Source organism: Onychomys torridus, chromosome 8, assembly GCF_903995425.1.
Source record: "Onychomys torridus chromosome 8, mOncTor1.1, whole genome shotgun sequence".
NCBI classification, from domain to species: Eukaryota; Metazoa; Chordata; class Mammalia; order Rodentia; family Cricetidae; genus Onychomys; species Onychomys torridus.
Window position 1 is genome coordinate 16,393,917 of NC_050450.1, and position 24,737 is coordinate 16,418,653.

Here is a 24,737-nt window from a genome sequence, read left to right on the forward strand (position 1 = left end):
ATGCAGCGCGCGCTGTCACAGAGCAGCCTGCACGACGCCACCCCCGGCTCGCCCCGCCTCACGCTGTCCGGAAACGCTCGCAGCTGCGGAAGAACACCGGAAAACGACCCTCTCTCCTTCTTCAACCCCTTACACCACACACACACAGTCTGGCGCACGCGCAGGCTCTGCGCCTGCGCACTCGTCAGTCTCCGCTTGCAAGCCTGGGTACGCAGGCGCAGTCCCGCGGCTCTCGGTTGAGAAGGTGCGGCTGCTGCGCGCGAGGTAGGAGGAGCCCGGGCTTCGGGCTAGTGCCCTGGCGGGGGTGTGGGGCCTGTCAGTTCCCGCGGTAACCCCTCTCGTGCGAGGCCCTCGGCGTCGGTCTCGTCCGCCTGCGCCACCCGCCACTCGATCTCAACCGGCCATCGGCGGAGGGGCAGGAGCGGTGCTCGGTAGACTGGGGCAGCGCCCGCCCGGAGGGAGGTGGGGACAGTGCTGTGGCCACCGGAGAGCCCAGCTGTCCGAACGGTCTGTCCGGCTTTGGGACCGTCAGGCCGTTTCCCCAGGCAGACCCAGTCCCCTTCCTTGGGCCTCCAGTAGGGTGAGCTGGGAGAGCCGCCCCGCCCCCGCCCCATTCATTCCCTGGACGCCCGCAGAGAGCTGGCAGTCAGGTAGGGCGCTGAAGAGGCAGGAGGCCTTTGCCCTCTGGAAGCTCGCAGCCTGGTGGGATCCGTTATGTCGTTTAGCAGATATCGGAGGTGCATCTACCGGAGAGGGACATCTTATCACTCGATTTTCATCAGCGATGTGGGGACTCAACACTAATGAAGTGTAAAATTTACACATCTAGCATGATAAAATTCAGTTTGCTTTAGCCTGATGTTCCAGACCCTTGTGCCTAACCTCTCTCCCTGCAGACCTCTCTTCTAGCCTGTCTCTTCACTCCCACTGTATCAAACCCTTCGGAGTTCGTGAATTCAACAGATAGTTGCCTAGCATTTATTATAAGTTGGGTACCAGACAAACCAAAGAAAATACAAAGCAAATAAATTTGTATCTAACTGATGTGCTGAACTTCAATAACAGATAATTCAGTAAATAAAAACGTAGGCTCTTAAAACCTGAACCACACTGCCTAGAATCTCTGCCCTGCTACTTCCAAACTGTTCTCCCTCTGCTTGTGCCTGATTCCTCCATCTAAAAAAGATGACGGTAGATTGTATTACATAGGATTTCTGAAATGAGTTAAAGATTTAAAAAGCAATTGGCATAGTGTCTGGTACACAAGCATTCAATAAGTGTTATGCACTGCAAATGATTGTAAACTGTGACATGTCACTGTGACAACCATGTGTGATACAGAATGAGGAGCAGGGCCCATGTGAGGGAGTAGGGAAACTCTTTTAAGATTATTGCATTACTAAATTTGGAATGAATAGATTTCTGCCGTTGGGTTATTTAGGGAGGTGTGTGTGCACGCAGCATGCACATGTGTGCAAAGGCCAGATGAGAATGTTGGGTATTCTGCTCTATCATTTTAATCCCCTCAAGACAGGGTCTCTCACTGAAACCTGGAGCTTGCAGTTTTTCAAGTGGGCTGGCTAACCATTGGGTGTTAGCAGGCCTCCTGTCTCTGCCTCCCTCCCCTCTGCCCAGCACTTTGGTACAAGTGAGCGCTACCACACCTGGATTTTTTACATGGGTGCTGGAAATTTAAACTCTGGTCCCCATGCTTGTGCAGCAAACATATTTACCCAGTGAGCCATCTCCCCAGACCCAGATTATTCAGTTTTGACTTTTGAACCCCAGTACACTGTGTGCCCCAGCAAACACTCATGCCCATAAGGCCCAACCTTTGCCTGTAGGCAGTTTAGAGAGCTCTTGTGGGCCAAGGACAGAAAAGAGTGGTCTTTTCTCTCTCCTGAGTGTACAAGGACATACCCTTGATCTCTTCAGTCCAGTCATTTTGCAGCGTTTGCGAACAGCCTCATCAGCTGGTAAAGCGATAGCTGGGGGTCTGAGGCCACAGTAGGGAGATAAGCTCCCTGTAGTTGGAGAACATTTATTAAGTGGCACATAGCCTTCATGTTTTTCTCCAAATTTCAGTAAAAAAACACACTCTCAAGATACACATTTTTTTCCTGCCTGGAGACAATGCATTGGTAGGCCTCTAGGTGTTTGTGCATGTGTGCATGTGTGCATGTGTTGTGTGTCATGTGCTCTGTGCTGGGACACACTGTGGGGCAATTACACTTCTATCCAGGCTATCTATACCTTGGAGACTTTCCCCATACCCTACATGCTCTTGTACCTTCCCGGAAGAAATGACATAAAATAGCAATATCTGTCTAATTATACTTAGATGCTTTTGGTTTTCCACAGATACCCTGGATCACTATGGCGATCGTGGAGAATCAGTTCACATGTGTTCTGTCTCAGAAGCAGCAGCTGGACAGGAACATACTCTCCCCCTTGTGAACATTAACAGAGGGAAGTGTAAACATGTTTAACTATGGGTCCAAATTGAAGAAAGATATTTAAGTCATTATGGGGAGGTAGACAGTCCTCTCTTCACAGTTGTGCAAAGTCTCCAAGTAAATCAGAGAAGAGAAGAAGCCCTAGTGTGGTAAGTCCTAAGCAGGCTGACGAGTTTCTCATCTGTGGACATGTTTCCAGATCGGTCCTCACTCCCCTAAAGGCAAACCTGAAAACGGGTCAAATGATGGATGAGTCAGATGATGATTTCAAAGAGCTCTGTGCCAGCTTTTTCCAAAGGGTGAAAAAAAATGCAACCAAAGAAGCGTCAGGAGGAAGGAAGAAGCAGAAGGCCCCTGGCAGCACTCAGAAACGAGGCACACCGAAAGAAACCCGTCATGCCGCCACCAGGAGCAAAGCCCTTCAAGGCCCTTCAGAGAAGAAACCTCGAGCAGACAGCCAGGCCTCTAGGACTAAAAAGCAAGGGGCACCCAAATCCCAAGAAGGGGACCCAGCTCTCGCCGTGAACGGAAAGGGAGGTGTCCTTGCTCCTAGCCCACAGCTTGTGTTGTGTGAAAGAACACGGAGCATTCAGACAGGTAACCAGCAGGGCCCACTGTGACCCACTGCCAGATTTGGTTCTGAAGATGTGTGCTTTTGTAAACCGAGGCTCAGAAAACTTGCTATAAAAGACCTGGTAGCATACACCTCTAATCCCAGCACTCAGCAGGCAGGGGCTGTGAGTGTGAGACCAGCCTGGTCTACATACTGGGACAGCCATGGCTATGTAGAGAGATCCTATCTCAAACAAAAGGCCAGAGAGTAAATACAGATCATATAGTTTGTGCTGCAACTACCATTGGCCCTTCTTGTCTGTGGGGTTCTAAATTCACAGGTTTACCCTCTGTCACATGGCTGACATTTGAAAAAAGAAATAGTATGTGCTTAATATGTCCTGACTTTTTTCTTGTATTTATTCCCTAACAACTATTTATACAGCTGTGTATTGGGTATTATATTAATCTCTAGCTGAATTAAAGTACGCTAGATGTACACAGGTTAAATGCAGATAGTATACTTTCGTAAAAGGGACTGGAAATGTGTAAGGACTTCTAGACTGGCCTCCCCTGATACAGAGGTCACCTGTTCATAATGGTGATCAAGTGACAAGGCGGCTGCAGATGACAGGAAGTGAATGGGCATAGCCTTGTGCCAGGGACACTTAGTCTACAAAAGCACGGGTAGCCCTCGGCCCATGAGTATGTTTCAGAGCTCTGTGCTCAGGGTTGGAGAGATGGTTCAGTGGTTAAGAGCACTGGTTATTCTTCTGGAGGACTCAGGTTCAATTCCCAGCACGTACATGACAGATCACAACTGTCTGCACATAAAATAAAAGTAAATTTTTTTTTTAAAAAAAGAGCTCTGTGCTCTGTTTTCCGTGAATGTTTATGTAGTTGACAGTAGTCATGTCAGCATAAAAATAATGGTGCTATTAGTATTTTTGTGAATTAATTCTAAGGTAGGTACGTTGGAATGGGCCAGCCAGTTTGGTTAGGATGAGGAGGCTTTCTTTCAGAGGGTGCATTACAGGTTCAAGTTCCCTGCCCTGTCGCCCTTGGCATCCTCGGCTGAATCGTTGACATACCCTTTTCACACAGAACTGAAAAACAGCCTTGCATGTATGATGGGTGTATGATGCGTTTTCTAATTTCCCTACTTTCTCTTCTTTATCCTAAAGACACTTTTTTCTAGTGCAGGTTCAGAGTCTTTCAGTAGTGGTGTCAAGTCTGAGCCCCTGGAGACTGCTGAAGGACTATGTAATGCTGTCCAGGCACTCTGGGCATTCATGCTCCCTTTGTGTAGCTGGTGAAAGCTCCATGTGATTTGCACGTGCATATGTGTGAAGTAGGCTCATAGCTTCAGGGCTTTCTGAATCTCCACGGAAGGCCATAGATGAATCTCAAGTTAAAGAATCAGTCTAGAAAGAGAGAAGCACTTGCCATTGGTATTGCTTTATTGAGATATTACTCATATTCCATAATTTTACTCTTAAAGTCTACAGTTTAGTGTTTTCAGTACATTTAGAGTTGTGCAACCACCACCACTACTACCTAACTTGAGAGCATTTTCATCACCCCCACAAATGAACCACAAGCCGTGGATGAACCCAGTACCTTCCTGCCATTGATATATGTCTCCTCACCATAACAAGTGAACAAAGAGGTCCTATTCATACTGGTCAGGTCAAACCTGAACTGACTGGAAAGGACATTTTGGGAATTTGAGTCAAACCTGTAGAATAAACGCTGTTAATATTTTCCTCCTTGCCAGAGAGTGCTCCCAATGGTGACTCCCAGCCCCTCCTATCCTGTCTCACTACGACTGGTGTGCCAAGTCCCTCCAAACCCAGAGCCTCTGAGCTGGTTCTCCAACGGATGAAGCAGTTCAGGAGAGCAGACCCTGAGCGCTTGAGACATGCTTCAGAAGAGTCCTCCCTAAAGACCACACTGGAAGAAAATGTCCCAAGGATCCCTCAAGAGGACATGGTGGTAGAAAACGGTATGGTGAGCATGTTCTGCTTTCTAAGACAAGACAGTGTATAAGAAAAGGAAACAGAAGAAATCCTGTTTGCTTCATTTTTGTATATAGGTTCTTTGTCTGATGTTTATCTCACTACCTCATTGGAGCTAGCCAAAGGATGGAATGCCCTTATAAAAACTATTTATTTTATTATTTTTAATTATGTGTATGTATGTGTCTGTGTGGGGGTATGTACATGGAAATGTGGGTGCCTGTAGAGGCCAGAAGTGTAGGTGGAGTTTTCCTGTGCCACTCAGAAATTTAATAATTGATTGTAAATGCTCAGCCAATAGCGCAGGCTTATTACTAGCTAACTCTTACATTTCTTATCTATGCTTTGCCACTTGGCTTGGTACCTTTTCTCAGTGTGGCATGCCCATCTTGCTTCTCTCTGCATCTGCTGGCAATTCCCCAGCTCTGCCCATCTTTCTCCCAGAATTCTCAGTTTGGCTCTCCTGCCTAACTTTATCCTGTTCAGCTATTGGCCGGCCAGCCAGCTTCTTTATTAAACCAAACTGAGTGATAAATCTTCACAGTATATAAAAGGATTATTCCACAGCATTTCCCCCTTTTTGTCTAATTGAAAAGGAAGATTTTAATTTTAACATAGTTTGATTATATACAACAAAAACAGTTATTAAGTAAAAATTACAGTTACAATATCCAGTCCATTTGTATTTGAGAAAATATTCTGTTATCTATCTTATCTTTGTGACTCTAAAGTTTTATACCTAATTTATCTTTTATCATAACTAAGGAAAACTTTTATGACTATCTAGGTCATATCTGTCAAAAACCCCAGAAGGGTGAAATGTTGCCTAACAACAGGGACATCTCGCTGCCTGGACAGTCACCCTAGGTTCTTCTGTAATGCTGGGGCATCTAACTCTACCCTACAGGCCTAGCATATCTGACAGATATTTCTATATTTCTTTTCTTTTTTTTTTTTTTTTTTTTTTTTTTTTTTAAAGAGCTGAGGACCAAACCCAGGGACTTGCACTTGCTAGGCAAGCGCTCTACCACTGAGCTAAATCCCCAACCCCCTGACAGATATTTCTAAAAAGCAGGGAATTTTGAAGGATTGTCCTTCCTTGTCTTGGCAAAGTTGCTTTCTTTTGCATCCGGCTGGTCCAGTTTGGACAGTATACTGGGCAGTTTCTTTGTCCAAATGGCTAGCTTTTGCCATAAAGAAAGCAAACTCCATTCAGAGGTTCTTCGATGCCCATCATCTTTTTTTTTTTTTTTTAAAGTAAATGGGTGCTGTCAGGAGCAGATGTATCTCACTGTGATGAAAAGCCCTATGTTATTAAACATATTAAATGCCATATTCTATAGGAATTTGAAGTGTCTAAAGATCTATCTAAACATATCTGTGTATGACATTAAGAACAAACCTAACATGAAGTATAGATGACTGTTAATCTGTATTTCTTAATTAAACATTATATTTTAAAATGAGCTACAGAGACATAATACCCAAGATAAGAGTAGAAATATACATATAGTATAACAAAATTAACTTTAAATTTGTATCAATATACAAAAACCCATACCAATGTAAAATATTTAAGACTGGTAGTTACTTTTTTGGTTTAAAAGTAGATTCATTAATCTACCCTTTTATCCTGTCATATCTATAGCCACCCCCTTTTCTTTTTAGAAAGAGCTCCTTGAATCTAATTTCCTTTGTTCAGCTTTGTTCCTGACCATTACCAATAACAACTTGTAACCACCCCCTTAAATGATAATAAATATCCATAACCCATCTTTTGAGAATGTGGGGGTTGTTCTCTAGACTACTTCCTGTTGTTTGGGGGAGCTGGTAATATTTGAGGAAACCTTAGAAAATCAAGGTAATTGTTAGGTCTTAGCTGGAATAGTTTTTGAGGCTGGACCATCACAGCCAGCAGCCTTGAAGCTGTTTTGGATGCTGGATCAACTGAGCCATCTGTTTTCATGGGTGTCTGGTTTCTTGCTCTGAAAATGCATACTTTTTTAAAGGTAATATACATTACAAGTATGGAATATGTGGTGTATACAAGTCAGTTAAAGGTGATTTTTGTAATGTGTTTGAGCAGGTAAAATCACGTGTCCTGTAGTTCTTCTAGGCTTATTTTTTTATGCTTGTAGCCTGGATTTCAGGGGGTCTTCCTTGATCAAACTTGATCATTTTTAACTTTGAACGAATCCACAGCCTCTCATTTCCTGTGTAAATAAAAGCATAACCTCTTCCCCAAAGTAACATACCTCTTGACTTAAATTTTGAAGTCAAGACATTTTAAAAATATATAGATTGGGGTTGGGGATTTAGCTCAGTGGTAAAGTGCTTGCCTAGCACGCGCAAGGCCCTGGGTTTGATCCTCGGCTCCAAAATACACACACACAGACACACACACACAGATAGATAGATAGATAGATAGATAGATAGATAGATAGATAGATAGATAGATAGATTTAATCCAGCAGCATTTATAATTAAATGTCTCTTAGCAGCTGTTGCTCCTTCCTCAGCAGTCAAACAATTCAAAGACAACACAATATACAGTATCCAGACTCCAGCTTTACATGGCTTTTTTTTTTTTTTTTTTTATTACTTTACTCCCTTTTTAGGGACTTTATTAATAATTTTAAAAGTATATTTTTTAGTCTAAGACTATATATATACTCTTTCCTTTCTCTCTCCCAAGCCTGTGTATATTTTTAAACACACTGTAACCTGTTTAGAGTTTTTTTTTCTATTTGGATCTGTCTGGTTTTTTTTTTTTTTTTTTTTTTTTTTTGGTTTTTCGAGACAGGCTTTCTCTGTGTAGCTTTGCACTATTCCTGGAACTCACTTGGTAGCCCAGACTAGCCTCAAAATCACAGAGATCCTCCTGGCTCTGCCTCCCGAGTGCTGGGATTAAAGGTGTGCACCACCATCACCTGGCTTGTATTGTTTTTTGATGGCATGAGGTAAATCTTAAACTGCTTTGCCTAGTGGCATTGCCCAGCTTACCACATGGCACTAGTGCATGGTGGTTTGTGGCTGGCTCCTCCAGCAGGCAGCTGTCAGAAGCTGTGTCTCTGTACTGCAGCCTGCATGAGAGACACGAGACTAGGGAGCTGTGTTTGGCAATGTTTTTGTGTGCTTAGGACCTTTTTTTTTTTTTAAGTTTTGTTAGGTCTTATGTGGGAATCCTGGCCCTATGTTGGAATGCCATATGTAGGCAGAGTTTTCCTGTGCCAGCAGCTGCTCCCAAATAACCACTCAGAAACTTAATATTAACTGCAAATGCTCGGCCAATAGCTTAGGCTTATTACTAGCTAACTCTTACATTTCTTATCTATGCTTTGCCACTTGGCTTGGTTCCTTTTCTCCGTGTGGCATGCCCATCTTGCTTCTCTCTGCATCTGCTGGCAACTCCCCAGCTCTGCCCTTCTTTCTTCCCAGCATTCTCAGTTTGGCTCTCCTGCCTAACTTCACCCTGATTAATAAAGAAGCCAGTCAGCTTCTTTATTAAAGCAAACTGAGTGATAAATCTTCACAGTATACAAAAGGATTATTCTCCAGCACAGAAGAGTGTGTTGGATCCACCAGAGCTAGAGTAGCATGCAGTTGTGAGCCAACTGACATGGGAACCAGTCACCAAACTCTGGTCTTCTACAAGAGCACTATACTCGTCCCTGCTGAACTGTCTCTTTAGCTCCTTGTTTGTTTGTTTGTTTGTTTGTTTGTTTTTTGAGCTGAGGCTCAAACCCAGGGCCTTACGCTTGTTAGGCAAGCGCTTTACTGCTGAACTAAATCCCCAACCCAGCTCCCAGTTTCTTACTGGACTTCTCACATGGTCTCGCTCCCTCTTTTCTTTCTTCCCTTCTCATTTCCCTCTCCACTTTTTACTGTGAAATTATTTTTTTACAGAAAGATTTTTTTTGTTTGTTTGTTTTGTTTTTTGTAACCACAGTAGGGGCTGAGAAAATGGCTCAGTGTGTAAAGTATTTTCTGTGCAAGCACAAGGACTTGAATTCAAATCCCCAGCATCCACAGTTGGGTGTGGTGGTGCACACAGTAATTCTAACACTGGAGAGACAGACAGGATGATCCCTGGGAAGGTAGAAAGCAGTGGAAGAAGACACCTGACATTGGCTCTGGCCTCCACACATGTGTGCAACACACACACACACACACACACACACACACACACACCAAAAATCAAAACAAAATAACAAAAAAAACTAAAAGAAATCTTGTATGCCAGTATTCAACCTTCCTAATGCTGTGACTCTTTAATGCAGTTCCTCATGTTGCAGTGACCCCCAACCATAAAACTATTTTGTTGTTATTTCATAACAATAATTTTGCTACTGGTACAAATTATAATGTAAACATCTGATCTGCAACTCCAAAGGGGTCGAGAAACAGGTTGAAACCTGCAGCTCTATGCACACTACCGAGCGAGATTTAACAGTTGTAACGTTTAGCCATACACATACTTTTTTGTGTAAAGTTTTTCACTTTTTGTTTGTTTGTTTGTTTCTCTGTGTAGCTCTGGCTGTCCTAGAACTCACTCTGTAGACCAGGCTGGCCTCGAACTCAGAGCTCTGCCTGTCTCTGCCTCCTGAGTGCTGGGAATAAATGAGTGTGCTACTACCACCCGGCTCGTTTTTCATATCTTAATTAGCTTTGTTCATGATTCTAGAATTGGGCAGCAGACGAGACCCAAAATGGTTTCAAATGCTCCTGCCTTATGTATTTTGTGTCTCTACATGCATCAGTCATGTCAGTGACAGTGTGACCCTTTGATTTTTCTCACATATGCGCAGCTCCATCATTTTATCTAACTTCCTAACAGTTCCCCAGTTGCCCAAGCTGTCTTTTGTAGTTTGCTTTTTCCTGAACAAAGTTGATGTGCTGTGTATTGCTTTAGCTCCAACAGTCTTTTTGGGGTAGGGTTCAGACAAGATTTTTCTGTGTAGCTCTAGAATTTACTGTGTAAACCAAGCTGACCTTAACTCAGGGTTAATCTGTAGTTGGAGTTTTCCTGTGTCCACCCAGCTCCTGCAGCTGCTCAGACCCACGTAAACACACAGACTTATATTACTTATAAACTGCATGGCCGTGGCAGACTTCTTGCTATCTAGTTCTTATATTTTAAATCAACCCATTTCTTGCCACATGGCTTGTGGCTTACCGGTATCCTTACATCTTGCTTCTCAAGACAGCAGCAGCTGGCAGCGTCTCCTGACTCGGCCTTCCTCCTCCCAGAAGTCTCCTCTCTGCTTCTCCCACCTATACTATACTTCCTGCTTGGCTACTGGTCAGTCAGCATTTTATTTATCAATCAATCTGAGCAACACATTCACAGCATACAGAAAGACATCCCCAGCATTAATCCTTCTGCTGCTAACCACATCCCTGGTATAGTATTATAGGCTTGAATATCATACCCAGCTCTGAATAAAATATCTTTAGATCAGATTGTAAAATAGTTCTCAAGGTTTTTTTTACATTAACTTTTGAAAAGTCCAGACCAGTTAATTGGCTCATAATTTGCCACATTTTGGGTTTGCATGGTTATTTGTTTATGGCATCCTTTCATCTCTTCTCTGTAGCCGGAAGCTCTTCTGTGTCCCTCCCGCCAGTTCATAATCCTGCGGCCACTTGTAAATAATCAGTTAGAGGCTTAATATTAATTATAAACTCTTTGGTCTATGGCTCGGGCTTCTTACTAGCTAACTATTACATCTTAAATTAACCCATATCTATTAATCTATGTGTTGCCACGTGTCCATGGCATTATCAGTCTGCTGGCATCTTGTTGCTCCTTGGGCAGTGGGCGGCATCTTTCTCACTCCACCCTTCTTCATCTCTGTCTTCAGTTTGAATGTCCCACCTAACCTTATTCTACATCACCATTGGCCACACAGCTTTATTTATCAACCAATGAGAGCAACACATATTCACAGCATACAGAAAGACATTCCACAGAACTTCCCCTGTGCCTTGTATTATAGGACACTGTAAGTGAATTGGAGGTCTGGCCATCTCTGGGTTAAACAGCTTGGCATCCACTCTTGAAAGGGGCTGTGACTTTGTGCTCCTTTTGGCTCATAATGTCAGGTGATCCTGTAAGCAGCATGGATCTTCATGGCTGATGAATGTGTACAGAAGGAAAAGAAGGAGTTCTGGGAAAAGGCTCACAGGATAGAATGTTTGCCACACAAGCATAGGGACCAGAGTTGGATCCTCAGCATCCACATCAAAGCTGAGCATGTGTGAGGCCCACCTGTAATCCAGGGCTCGGGAGACTGATATAGGAGATCCCTAGGGCTAGCTAGACTAGCTGAACTGATGAGCTCCAGGTTCAGAAGAAACCCTGCTTCTGTAAACTAAGGGAGGAATGATCAAGGAAGACACCAGATATCAACCTGTGCCCCCCTCATACATGCATACATGTGCACATGCATGTGTGCTCCCTCTAAAGTAAAGGATTGGGAAGAAACACTAGTGGGGGATCCACAGCTAATTAACACTGGGATCTCTGGGGCCCGTATTTGTTGTCTTCACTTTGAGGGCCCTTTGGATTCTCGGGTGCAATGATTGGATGTCTCGTTGAGTCATCCGTCCTTAAGGTATGTGGTGGCAGCAAGTAATACCTGCTATCTCTGTTTAGAAAGAAGAGGAGCTGGGGCTGGGCTGTAGCTCAGTGGTTTATCATATGTGGAGCCCTGGGTTTGATCTCCAGTATCACAAAAGAAATAAGGCATCAAAATGAAGTTGTGCTGGTTTTTGAGCTTGTGACAAGATGGCAGAATGAAGTAACATTCAAGGACTTGAGAGTTGTAAAGTTCCCAGGGCACATTCTTTGTGAGTTCAGGGGTCTGTTCAGAAATATCACACAGCCACTTTTTGAACTGTCTCAAGGCCAGAATCACTCCATCCTTTGGTCAGCTGCTACTACGAGGCTTGATTGTCAAAGGCGTCTCACACTGCCCTGATTCTTTCATTACACTTAGTAAGGGGTCAGCATTAGACATGCAGAGTCCCAAGCTGGATATGGCACATCAAAGCGTGCATTTTAACAAGCCTCAGGTAACCTGCATGACACTAAGAAAGATCTGTTTCAAGAGTCCCCCGCCCAGTGCCTACGCTCTCCTGGGCAGTGCCCCTGTACACAGGCTTGTAGAGTGGTGCTGGGTTTTAGTTTCTTTGTGCTTTGCCTAGTGCCCATGATACTAGAGCTGTAGACAAGACAGCAGGATAAAAGGTCATGGAGCCTGTCTGTTGTCATGGACCTGGATGCTTCTCCACTCCACAGAGTATAAGCCCAGGCTCCATGCCGCAGACAGCGATGCTGCTCTGGCCCTGGCCTTGGAGCAGGAGTTCAGAAGGGAAGAAGCGTCTTCACATCATGACAGCTTGGAGGAGAAGGGGTTGTTCTTCTGCCAAATGTGTCAGAAAAACCTCTCAGCAATGAATGTGACCCGGAGGGAGCAACATGTGAACAGGTAGGTAGGAGCAGCAGGGGCTGTCCCTTTCTGTGTCAGTGACCAAATTCCAGGTCACCTCCAGTGGGCATGTTGATACCTTGCATGAGGACAGCACCTCATGTCACTAGCATACCCCTCTTTCTAAACAGCCAGTGAGATAGAAGCCTCAGGTTGTTCCATCCACTTGAAGGGCACAGGCCTTGGCTTTCGTGCGCCTGCCTGTCCCACCCTCAGTTCTGAATTACTTCCACCTCCAACATCCTCCCCTTTGGAGGTCACTGTGTGCTGACCTCTTCTTCAGTCTCCTGACAATTATTTCCTGGGCACTCACGTGGAATCACACAGTATTTGTCCTTTCGTGTCCACCCTTAACCATGTTTTCAGAGCTGATCTCTGTGCTGTGTGTCAGTGTGTCATGTCCCAACAGCACTCCTTTTAATGGCTAAATAGTAGCCCGTTGTACGGATAGAACATATATACTCTTTCTTCCATTGCCAGACGTGTGGGTTTCCACCTCGTGGATTTCACAGTAGAGCTGCTGTCTGTGAACATATGTCTCATGGATGTGTTTGAATTCTTGTTTTCATTTCCTTGGGTCTTATGCTTGGGAGTGAAATTGCTGGATTGTAAGGCAGCCTGTGTTGACTTGCCCTCCATTTCTTTCGGCACCTTTGCTAACACATACCTAAAGTTAGTGTCTGAGGCTGACAGCCAGGAGCCATGCAGATGGCGTGAGGGGATCAGCTTTTGGGGAACGTTTACACGTCGATGTAGCTCAAGCATTTGCTATAGTCCATGTTACTTGAGAGGGTTGTTCTGTATTTACTGACTTCCTGCAGGTGCCTTGATGAGGCAGAAAAGGCACTGAGGCCTGCTGCACCTCAGATCCCTGATTGCCCAATATGTGGTAAACAGTTCCTCACCTCCAAGAGCCGAATCAGTCATTTGAAGCAGTGCGCAGTGAAGATGGAAGTGTGTCCCCAGCTCCTGCTCCAGGCTGTGAGGCTACAGACAGCTCAGCCTGAGGTGGGCAGCAGCCCTCCGGCACCCGGGTAAGACAGATAAGGAACCAAATAATGGGATTTTCACTCCACTTAGACTTTCCCTGAAAAGCTTTTTAGAGTGTTGAGGAGAACTAGCTCTCTGGTGGATTCTGGCATGAGACATTTAAGGACACTGGACACGGTTGAGAAAGGATTAAGGAGGACAAGGATTTTGCATACATGTGGGGTCACCTGTGTTGAGGATTGCCACTGCTTCCTTGAGGGCCTTCCTTCGATGTTGCAAGTCCCATAACCCTGCAGTGACCGCTCTGGAGCATCTAAGAATTTGGTGTTTGCCTCACGTGCCTGTCTTGGTTGTGTGCAGCAGGTTTCTAGCTACATGCAGCTTCATTTTCATACTATTCAATTATTCAGCCCAGTTCAAAAAGTTGACTAGGTAGAACTGTAAGACTATGTACTACTTCGTGAGAATCCCATACAATGTTTTCTGTTCATATTCACCCCCCACTCTTCCCCCTAACTAAGAGTGTATTTTTTAATTGCATGAAGGAATGCTTATATATTAAAATAGGAGGCTCCCCTCACAGCCTCGGGAAGCAGTCCTCAGCATGCAGACGCCAGGCATGTTTCCTGTCCCTGAGCTGAGTACATCCAAATTGACCCCAACTTCACAGGGAACAGAGGTAGCGTGGGCACCATGCTTCTGTGGGAAGCTGTTTATCCTAGTCACTGCCTTGCACATGAATTATCAGTTGCTGGGCTGGGCCACAGCTGAGATCACAGCGGGCCAGAAGAGGTTCTCCAAGTCTACCTGCATTCAGTATATCCATACTAGCATTGTAGGACAGGAAGTCTTGAGACCTTAAACATCTAATCTATTGCTTGTCTCACAGACTAAACATGTATACTTTTAAAATGCCTCCAAATAGTGAAACTACATGTACATGGGTCCTTCTAGAGGGCTGGTGAGTAGAAGGTTATGGGAATTGAATACCCTCAAGGAACTTTGGACCTTCCCTAAGGGGCTTTGAATGTTCCTCTGCTGAGACTGAGCTGAGGTACTTGGACTCTGGAATATTCAGCACTTCATGCTAGAGCACCATGCTGGTCTGAGTGTCTTCTTGCCCTCCATACTCCTTACTTGCTTCCTCCGAGCCCAAGCCGGCCTGTGGCATTGGGTCCAGCTGCTGGTTGGCACCGTCCTCTCTTACCTGTGGTTAGCTGAGTTAGGGATTGTTCACATCTTCCAGTGCCACACCTAAGAGTCCCCAACTTTCCCTGGGTAGGGAGAGTATGCTCTCAGGACAGATGCTTGGTGGCAGCAGAGTCTGGAGGCCTTGTCTTTGGGGCCTTGGATAGAGGTGCTACTGTAGTCCTGAAGGAGGGGAAGGATCCGCTGGGGCCAGGACTGCCTTGGGGGCATCTGAAGTTTCAGTGGGCAGAATTTGTTGGCTACAGAGAGCCTATTTGGAGCTATAGACTACGAGGGTTTAGCTACATCTGATGGCCCAGAAAGAACCCAGGCCCTCCGTGCATGGACTGTGCTAACTTTCTAGGTTTGGATCAATGAGCTCACAAGGGATAGAATGGACTGTTGGCTCACTGCAGTGGTGCAGACACATCCATCTCTTCTGTTTCCTGTAAGATAGAAGAGGCCCAGAATCAGAGGTACTGGCTGACCTTTCTCTGTGGCTATCTTTTAACTTCAGCAACCATGTTGGAGGTTTGAAACGGAAAGGAGCCACCAAGAAGGAGCCACAGAAGAGGTGGAAGGTTAATGAGCCTAAGGCCCCATCTGAAGAACTGCTGGTAGCCATGGCTCTGTCTCGCTCTGAGATGGAGCAGTGTCCACCTGTGCCCCCGCTCAGACTGGAAAATGCTTTTTCTGAGAAGATAAGGCTAGGAGCAGGTACATGTTGCTGGAGCAGAGGCCGGGGGAGAGCTTGGTGCCTGGCTGCTGGTTGAGAGTTATGGCAGCTGCTGGGATGAGCGGGTGAGCCACTTCTGACTGAGTCACTTCTGTTTATCTCTAGAGAAGAAAAGTCGCAGGAAGAAACCCCCGGTGTGTCCCCCACAGTTGTTAACCCAGGACCCTGAGACCACAAGTAGACAGATTGAGGATCGTGTTGCCCAGCTCCTGTCAGAGGAAGTGGAACTGTCCAGCACCCCGCCACTTCCGGCCAGCAGGATTTTAAAGGAAGAATTGGAGCATGCAGGCTGGCATCTGCAGCTGCCTGAAGGAAAGCGAAATGTTCTGTGGGAGTGCAGTACCCTCACAGGAGCCTGGGCTGAGGAGGCCTTCTATACAGCAGGCCTGGTTCCTCCAATTATGTCCCTACGGCCTCCCAAGGTGAGCCCTGCTCCTCCTAACACATGGGCTTGGAAAGAGGTCGTAAATCTAGAAATGCAACCAGACATGGTGTGCGGGGCTGGATGAGGAAAAGTCCAGTAAGTAGAGTAGGCAGGATGCAGCAGGGGCATTGGCTGTACCTCATGTCTCTCTAGCAACTCAGCAGCACTTCTGCTAAGAAAAAGGACTTTGGCCCCCCAAATTTAACACATTACTGGAAAGCTTATTTAAAATGTGAAGTTAGGGCCCACCCCTGCCCAGCTAGTAAACCGTCTGAGATAGAACCTTGGAACCTAGGTCCTGAATGCATACTTCAAACAGTTCCGCTAAAGGTGGTTCTGCATTGGTATTCACCAGCCGTGGCCATTTTAAATGACATGAAGTGGACCAGCTCCAGGAGACCCTTCTTCTGCACACTTGGAGGCATCAGGTAGACCTGAGGCATGACAGAAGCTGCCAACGCTGCGGGTTTCTGGGGCTGCTCCTGCTCCCTTGAGGGCCCCGTCCTATCTGCAGTTTTAGATGTAGCTGTGACTTGTAGGTGGCTGCAGCGGAGTGTGTGGTTGACAGTCACTTGCTTTTTAACTTCTTTCAGGAACATGAGCTATCACTGTCCAAACAGCCAGAGCCAAGTACACAAAGACCACCTGCTTTCCACAGCAGCCCTCCTGTGAGCCCCAGCCCCAAGAGCCAGTTGCTGTCCCCAAGTCAGAGGGAGCATCAAGCTCTTCAAAATCTTGTGGACTTGGCAGTGGAGGGGATGAGCGCCAGCCCAGGGCCCAGCAGTCTGGGAGTACCTGCAGGTGAGACACTGGGTGGGGTGTTGGGTCTCCCTCTGCAATCTGAGGGGGCTGAGACTAGTACGTGGGCTACTGTGAGGCTCTGTGCTCATCCCAGTTCAGTGGAGAATGTAGTTTAAGGTGTTTTTCGTGTTTTCCTCAGAGATGAATGTGATGCAGAACATTTGTGTGTCTCACAGTCTTCCTTAAACTAGCCAAAGACAGAACTTCCTGGGCTAATCTTGTCTGTTTTACAATCCTTCTACTTCCCTGTTAGGGAGATGGGCAGACATAATTGGGGGAGGGTTACTTTAAGTGAAGATATTCTCAAATAACATGTCCAGCCAAGGGCAGGGTTGACACTGCCTGCTTGGGAGGTGACATCCCTTTAATCTATAAATCCATAAATCTTCCTCTCAGGGTTGGACTTGGGACCCAGCAGCCTTCCACCGACTGGATTTGTCCTGCCGTCCAAGAAGACCCTTCAGAGGAGTGACCACGCCTCAGTAAGTGTGAAGACTTGTATGTGCAAGCCCTCTTGCCAGGCTGCCCTGGCTCTGTGGTCTGTTTCCCAAATGACATACCTTGACAACCCTTGCTGGAGCCGCGAGTTCCAGGCCTCCTGTCCCCCTCCTGGGTCATTGCTCCTCTTGGACGCTGTAGGTTTCCTCAGAGCCAGCTTTGATGATAAGTTCAGAGATCACTGCCACTTTGTGTGACTGCCGCATCCAGGCATCTGTTCTGTGTGCTTGTTTCTAGTGATTTCCATCATTCATTAGGAAGCCACTGTGCCCCTTCTGTGTATGGATTATGGAGTGGGCTTCAGCTAACAGCCTAATATACTCTGTTGGTAATGAATGGCGTTGGAAGATGGGTATTCCATAAAGTGGGTGTTATGAAACCATCTCGATGATGTCCCTGCATGTAGCTAGGAAGTATTGGGTTTCTGAAGAGCTTGGGCTCAGGGTCCTGGTCTTTTGCACCAGGCTACTCTGAGAACCAGATATCCTGGTGTGTACATGCAGTGCTTAGGGGCTGTGAGGCTATCTTTTATCAACCACTGTCCCTCCTACCGTAGGTCAGGGAACACACACCGTTACAGGGAACCCAAGAAAGAAACTAGCATTTGCCATTCTGGTCCGATGAGGTCCTTAATGTAGCCCAGAGGTGGAACCTCGTGCCTTGTATGTGCACATCCTGGAGAGGAAAGCATGGTCCTGGCCCTGTAGCACCCGTCATGGGCAGTTAGCCAAGCCACCAGGGGGCTGACAGTTCTTTTCTGCTTCCATTACAGCTCTCCTCTCTAGGGTTGCTGGTGTCTGACTTTGGGGCAATGGTCAACAGTCCACACCTAAGTGATGTCCAGTTCCAGATTGACAGCGGAGAGGTGTTTTATGCCCACAAGTTTGTTCTCTATGCCCGATGTCCACTTCTTATTCAGCATGTGAGTACGCAGGGTGCTGGCGGCCTACCACTTCCTCCCTCCTTTTTTTTTTTTTTTTTTTTTTAGAAAGAAAGTTTTCCTTCTTCCTCTGCTAGTATTTGCATCATTGTGGACTCTCCCAACCCTCTCTCTCTCTCTCTCTCTCTCTCTCTCTCTCTCTCTCTCTCTCTCTCTCTCTCTGTGTGTGTGTGTGTGTTAGAACTTGGGACTCTTTTGCCTCAGTCTCCTAAGTGCTGAGATTACAAGCTTAAGCCACCACATATGAATCCAGCACGTGGCTCATTCTTTGTCAGACAGTTCTAGACATAGGTGTGTCCAACCTTTAATCCTGCAGTGTGATATTATCATCTGCAAATGTAGTGGGCCACATTCATCTCTATCCTGGGACTCATGCAACCCACAGGGCCAAGTGAGATGTGTCTAAAGTACATGATACATCTGTCACATAGAAGCTAACCTATTCCTTAAACATCCATCCCCACAGGATTTTGGAAACAAAGGTCCAGACTACAGAATCTAGCTAAGAAAATATACAAGACTGCCCCCCACCCCCAGAATCTCAGGCTCTCTGAGAGGCTAAAGATGGACCATTGTTCACTCCAGGTTATAACAAGCTTCTGTGTTTGCCTGCCTTCAGGTAAACTCTGAAGGCTTCTCTGCTGTGGAGGATGGGGATCTGACCCAGCGCATCCTGCTGAACGATGTGAGCTCTGAGGCCGTCCAGGCATTTCTGAACTATCTCTACATGGCAGATACTGACATGCCTCCCAGCCTAGCTCCTGATCTGCGTTCCCTAGCCCTAAGGTTGGCATTGTACTTTCCACATACTCCTCGGCCTTTAGAGTTGGTGACATGGATTGGGAGATTGACAGTTCAAGGCAGGGTTGTCGAAAGGTCAGGGCTGAGCCCGTCAAAATTTCATTATATCTTTTAATCCCAAGTTTATAGCAGTCAGAGCCCTGAGCAGCATATGGTAATTGGCCTGAATGGACACTTGCAGGGGTATGAAGAGCTGGGGAGAATTACACTTGGCATGGTGAGATGATAGCCTGTGGTCTCAGCACCTTAGACACAGACATAGATGTAGCTCCTCGATTGTCCCCATAGGGGTCACCTAGCACCAGGCAGGCACTCTTCCTCAACCCTCTAGGCTAAAGCCTCACTCACCCCAGGCTGTGTAACTCCTCCAGTGCCTTTTGGGAAGGAACAGCTCAGCTGACTGGGTTCCAGAGCCTTCTGATAGGCAGTCTGCTGCGCTTTCTCTCGGGCCCGGGGTCTGAGTTCTCTCAGTGCCACCTGGTTTGTCTGCTGAGGTCGCCAGTCAGCCCGACACACCTTCACTTGGTCAGCAGTCTGGGTGCCAGCTAGAGCTATGCCTGAGTGTATTCCTGAGCAAGGGGAGACAGTCCTTGTTCCTCTTCTGAGATCTGCTCTGGCCACCAGTCCCAGGTGCAGCAGGTGTCCTGTACAGAGCAGTGATAATACAGTGTCTCCCATTGCAGGTTTGGTATGAGTGACCTTGCTCACCTGTGTGAACAAGTGCCTGTCATGACAGACTTGGAGGGAGAGGAGGAGGAGAAGAAGGACAATGAGAATTGTGAAAGCAGAATGGAGAATTTCCAAGAACTCCTGAGGTCAGTGTGGGTAGACGAGGAGGAGGAAGCAGAGACTTTGTGGAAACCTGAGGTCTGTGAAGAAGACAGAGAAAATGTGAATGAAGCAGAAATGGAGGAAATTTATGAGTTCGCAGCCACCCAGAGGAAGCTGCTCCAGGGGGGAAGCATGGCAAACCCAGGCGAGGACACTGAGCAGCCCGAGGAGCCTTCCCTGGCAGGTGCGCAGAGTGACGGGCCGACAGAGCAAATGGAGTCACCCGGGCCAGTCATCCGGGAAAATGAAAGAGATTCCATCCCGCCCCGGGACCAGCACTCAGACTGGGCGGGGATAGCAGGGACCCAGGAGATAGCAAGGGAGGCGTCTGGCCAGCCCAGCTCCTGTAGCCCTTCTGAGAGGCAGCGGGCGAGGAGGAAAGAGAGGTCATCTTTGCACCCAGCCGAGGACCATGACTACCAGCAGCTCTTTGCATCAACTCGGAGAGAATCATCTGAGCTGTCAAAAGTAATCATCGGTCATGACGAGCAGAGGGACACTGTTAGGGACACTGTTAGGGACAGGCAGGCAGAGGTGGCCCATTCCACCCCTGAGGAGCAGGCACCCTGCTTCCTCCTGTCACAGTCTCCTGGAGGTGGAAGTCCCAGCCAGTCACGGCGTCACCTGTATCACACAAGCAGTTTGTCCCCATTGGTGTCCCAGTCCAGCAGTACCATTTCCAAGGTGGCATCCCCAAACTCACTGTCTGCAGTTACGCCAGCTAAGCAGAGAAGGGACAGTGGCACTCTTACATTACTGAAGGAGCCAAGCCACCAGAAAGGTAAACGAAGCAGTTCCATGTCAGGACACAGAAATAGGAGCATCCTGACTTCCCCGGCAAAGTCTCCACCCATTGACCTGACCCAGTCGATACCTGATCCCATGAGTCCTAGGACCCAGGATCCTCTGCATCATGTAAAGAAAGAGGACGAGATTATCCTTTTACTAGATTCAGATGAGGAGCTGGAACTAGAACATACCAAGACAAAGTTAGTTTCTAAAGAGTCCCCAGAAGGAAGGAAAATTCTAGAAGTTAGCCCCAAGTCCTCTGAACTGTTTTCAGTCATTGATGTCGATGAAGATCAAGAACATTTCGAGAGCCCCCCAAAGAGAGAAGCCAGGCTACAGAAGGAAGAGAAGGGGCAGCCGGGAAACGAGTCCTCTCTGGGAAGCAGAGGGGCCCCCTGGCTGTTCTGCAGCCAGAAGAACAGCCTAGATGAGGACAGTACTACAGACACCTCCTGGCTGGTGCCTGCCACGCCGGGAGCCTGCAAGAGCCGTGATTGCTCCTCACAGACCCAAATCCTAAGCCTCAAGACCAGGAGCCCATCAGATGAGACTGTTGAGCACCCCCCCAGGCCTTCCATAGACCGCAGGGCTGTGCAGGAAGCAGCCCAGAAGTTCTCAGTGATCATGCCCCATAAACTGCCTGTTCCTCAAAGAACTTCTGAGAGTGGGAGACAGGCCTACGGAAGCCCTTCCCGTATGCACCCCCGGTGCCACCAGCGCTCTTCTTTACAGCCATCGTGTCCTGCCCCCGATTTTACCAGGTGGCCCCAGAAACACTCATCACCTAGGCCACACCTGCCCAACCAGGCTGCAGCTGATGAAGTGGTAGAAGTCGGGGACAGTGATGATGAGCAGGAGGTGGCTTCTCATCGAGGAAGCAGCAGCCCTGTGCTAGACGGTGACCCCCCGCTTCCCATGGGTGACCACTGTTGGCAGGAGGGGCCTCTCTCACCAATTCCAGTTGACCACTTGAGTCTGGAGCGGACTGGCCCCCTGACCACAAGCAGTCCCAGCCATCGGTCCCAGGAGGCTCTGCCTAGTGGTGACTGCCACTCCCCAGAACTCCTGGGCACCACCCCCATCCGAGGAAGCTATGGTGCCCTTAGGGAGTCCCAAGAGGCTTCCCAGGATGCCTCTCCCGGGAGCAGCAAACTGAGTTTCATGAGCCCAGCTCTGTGGGATGACTGGGATGCAGAAGAGCCACACTCTGCAGAGGCCCCACCTGTGGTCCCAGTGCTGAGTGCCAGAGCTCAGAAGCCAGACAGCCCAGAGACACCAAGTGAGTGGCGTGAGGCCTGAGAGATCTTGTCCTTTACTGTTAACACTAATAGGGTGGAGGTCTGGGGTGGAAAGCTGGGCTAGCAGTACTGAAGGACTTGCTCCTCTGGGCAAGACCCTCCTTTTATCCCCCAGACTCTCCCAGAAAGTAGAAAGAGAAGTGGCTGGCTCCCTAGGATATACTTCAAAACTAGCAAGTCATTATGTCCCAAGCCTGCCTGTATCTCAACTAATGCACTTATTAAAAGTTCCTTTCTGTGAACCCACCTCCAGAACCAGCAGCCAGAGGTTACAGCTGTCGACAAACATCCCAGTTGTACCTTAAGATTGGGCAAAGTGTGCTTCCTTAAAAAGTTCAATAATGGGCTAAGGATACAGCTCAGTGGTAGCATGCCTGGGGCCCTTAAAGTCAGTCCCAGCACCATGTGTACACAGAATTTAAAAATACAAACCTGGGTGCGGTGACACATTCCTATAGTTCGAGCACATAGGAGATAGAGACCAGAGGATTGAAAGTTCAAAGTCATCATCAGCAATATAGCAAGTTTCATGTCTAGGCTACATGAAACCCTGTTTAAAAAAATAAAAGCAGAGTATAGTGGTAAAAACACCTTTGATCCCAGCACTTGGGAGGCAGATGCAGGTGGATCTCTGAGTTTGAGGCCAGCCTGGTCTACAGAGTGAGTTTCAGGACAGCCAGGGCTACACAGAGAAACCCTGTCTTGAGAAAGAGAGAGAGAGAGAGAGAGAGAGAGAGAGAGAGAGAGAGAGAGAGAGAATGAATATGAATCAATGAATGAATGAATACAGTTAGGGAGATAGTTCAGTCCTTTAAGTACAAACCAATTCGGGGAATGGAGACAGGAATGCCCATGGGGCTTGCTGGTCGGCCAGCATAGGGGAATTGTCAGACAAGCCCAGACGAGGTTCCAGGGAGAGACCTTGTCTCCTAGACGACAGTGGACAACTTGTGAGGAACATCATCCAGTGTTGGCCTCTGGTCTCCATGTGCACCCTCACACTCACACACACTCACACAAACCTCCACATGCACCCTCACACACACATACACCTCATACAAACCTCCATGTGCACCCTCACACACACACAACTTATACAAACATCCACGTGTACCCTCACACACACATACAAACCTCCCTGTGCACCCTCACACTCATACACACTCTCATACAAACCTCCACATGCACCCTCATACTCAAACACTCTCATACAAACAAGAGTAATTTCATAGAACCCAGAAATTCTGTTCTCATCTGTCTATCCAAAATAATTGAAAACTGGGATTCAGATAGTCATTCATAGTAACACTGATCACAAAAGCCAAAAAGTGAGAGAAACCCAAATGTATCTCAGTAGAAAATGGCCAGACAGAATGGGCCTGTCCACACAGTGGAAAGTATGATGGGCATGTGCTGTATGCACGAGATTTAAATGTAAGATGACAGAAGCTAGTCACAGATGGTCACTAGCTTTTCTTTCTATGCAATGTATGGAAGCACAGAGGGAAGGTTTCCAGGGCTGAGGGGAGACAGACTGCTATTGCGAACAAGGTCTCTGGGTTTAGACCAGGCAGAGCTGGCTGACGCCCAGCGCAGTAAATACTGGGCGGAACGTCATTGTTGGCTGTAGACCTTTTATAGCAAGCTCATGTTTTCAAAAAAGGGCTAGTGTGCACACTAGCAGTACAGTGTGTACTTAGCATACATGGTGGGCTCCCAGCATCACAAACAAAAAGTGTGACCTCGCCTCACCTCTCAGTCATTCAGAAAGGCTTAAAAGCCACAGCTTCTTGGCAGTGGGGAGAGGACCACAGCTCCTACCACAGTGAAGTCGTGTGGCCATGCACCTGCCGCTTCCTTCCTACATTCCCAAGGACACTGAGCTGCTGACACACTTGGCAGTCAGTGGTTTCAGATCACCGGAGTCCCCATCACCCCACAGCTCTGCTACAGGGGCCACTGGTAACACAGAATTTGCATTTCTCACCAGTTCCCAGGCACTGCTCACAGAACCACTACAGGAGACTTGAAACTGAAGTACCTCAGGTCTAAGTCTGAGGCAGGCAGACTCTGAAAAGACAGGGCCGGGGTCTCCAAGTTCTATGACAGTCATGGGTGGGATAAGGACTAGCTGGCCAGTCTTATATTCCCACTGGTCTTTTGGTTTGGCCTCTGGGTTTTGTTGTTGTTTTGAGGCATGGTCTCCATCTGTGTCCCAGGCTGCCCTTGAACTTGTAGTAATTCTCCTGTCTCAGCTTCCAAAGTGCTGGGATCACGAGTGTGAGCCTCTACCGCAGAATGTGATTCTAAGAGGTGGAGGGATTTTGTTTTGTTTTGTTTTTGTTTTTTACTTTTTCGAGACAGGGTTTCTCTGTGTAGCTCTGACTGTCCTGGAACTCACTCTGTAGACCAGGATGGCCTCAAACTCACAGAGATCCGCCTGGCTCTGCCTCTGAGTGCTGGGATTAAAGGCGTGCGCCACCACTGCCTGCAAGCAGGTGGAGTTTTGTTGTGTTTAGCCCAGGCTGTCTTGGAAGTTGAGGCAATACTTTTGCCTCAACTTCTCAGTTTTGCACCACCTGACATTTCCATTAATTTTATTTATTTTTTTTAATTTTGTGGTCTTTGAAGACAGGGTCACTCTGTGTAGCCATGGCTGTCATAGAACTTGCTCTGTAGACCAGGCTGGCCTTGAACTCAGAGATCCACCTGCCTCTGCCTCTGCCTTCTGAGGGCTGGAATTAAAGGCATGTGCCACCACCACCCAGCCCCCCAAAGATTTCTATCCTTAAAAAAAATAATTAATTTAATTTAATTTAATTGGTGTGAAGGGGTCAGATCCTTTGGAACTGGAGTTACAGACAGTTGTGAGCTGCCATGTGAATACTGGGAATAGAACCCAGGTCCTCTCGAAGAGCAGCC

The 24,737-nt window shown here is 47.2% G+C and overlaps 2 protein-coding genes across 2 annotated transcripts in view; both read left to right on the forward strand.

Annotated features, from left to right (window-relative positions):
- On the forward strand, window positions 1–2,577 carry LOC118588320. The gene is made up of 3 exons (XM_036194574.1): window positions 1–207; window positions 269–650; window positions 2,362–2,577. The coding sequence occupies exons 1-3, from the start codon at window positions 1–3 to the stop codon at window positions 2,487–2,489; spliced, it is 717 nt and encodes a 238-aa protein (XP_036050467.1). The 3' UTR covers window positions 2,490–2,577.
- Window positions 2,516–24,737, forward strand: part of Slx4 (SLX4 structure-specific endonuclease subunit) — a gene marked incomplete at its 5' end in the record, with an annotated part of 26,130 nt that continues 3,908 nt past the window's right edge. Inside the window, 11 exons of the mRNA XM_036196706.1 lie at window positions 2,516–3,053; window positions 4,786–5,013; window positions 12,330–12,519; window positions 13,341–13,553; window positions 15,215–15,414; window positions 15,539–15,855; window positions 16,451–16,658; window positions 17,055–17,140; window positions 17,929–18,078; window positions 18,716–18,882; window positions 19,581–21,796. Coding sequence (XP_036052599.1) covers window positions 2,516–3,053; window positions 4,786–5,013; window positions 12,330–12,519; window positions 13,341–13,553; window positions 15,215–15,414; window positions 15,539–15,855; window positions 16,451–16,658; window positions 17,055–17,140; window positions 17,929–18,078; window positions 18,716–18,882; window positions 19,581–21,796 — 4,513 coding nt within the window. The remainder of the gene's footprint in view (window positions 3,054–4,785; window positions 5,014–12,329; window positions 12,520–13,340; window positions 13,554–15,214; window positions 15,415–15,538; window positions 15,856–16,450; window positions 16,659–17,054; window positions 17,141–17,928; window positions 18,079–18,715; window positions 18,883–19,580; window positions 21,797–24,737) is intronic.

What these genes read in the sequence shown, in the direction of transcription:
- LOC118588320 (XM_036194574.1), top strand. Translation starts at nt 1, where the DNA reads ATGCAGCGCGCGCTGTCACAGAGCAGCCTGCACGACGCCACCCCCGGC. An exon ending in GTCTCCGCTTGCAAGCCTGG is followed by an intron (nt 208 to 268) that starts GTACGCAGGCGC and finishes CGCGCGAGGTAG; the next exon opens with GAGGAGCCCGGGCTTCGGGC. An exon ending in CGCAGAGAGCTGGCAGTCAG is followed by an intron (nt 651 to 2,361) that starts GTAGGGCGCTGA and finishes GGTTTTCCACAG; the next exon opens with ATACCCTGGATCACTATGGC.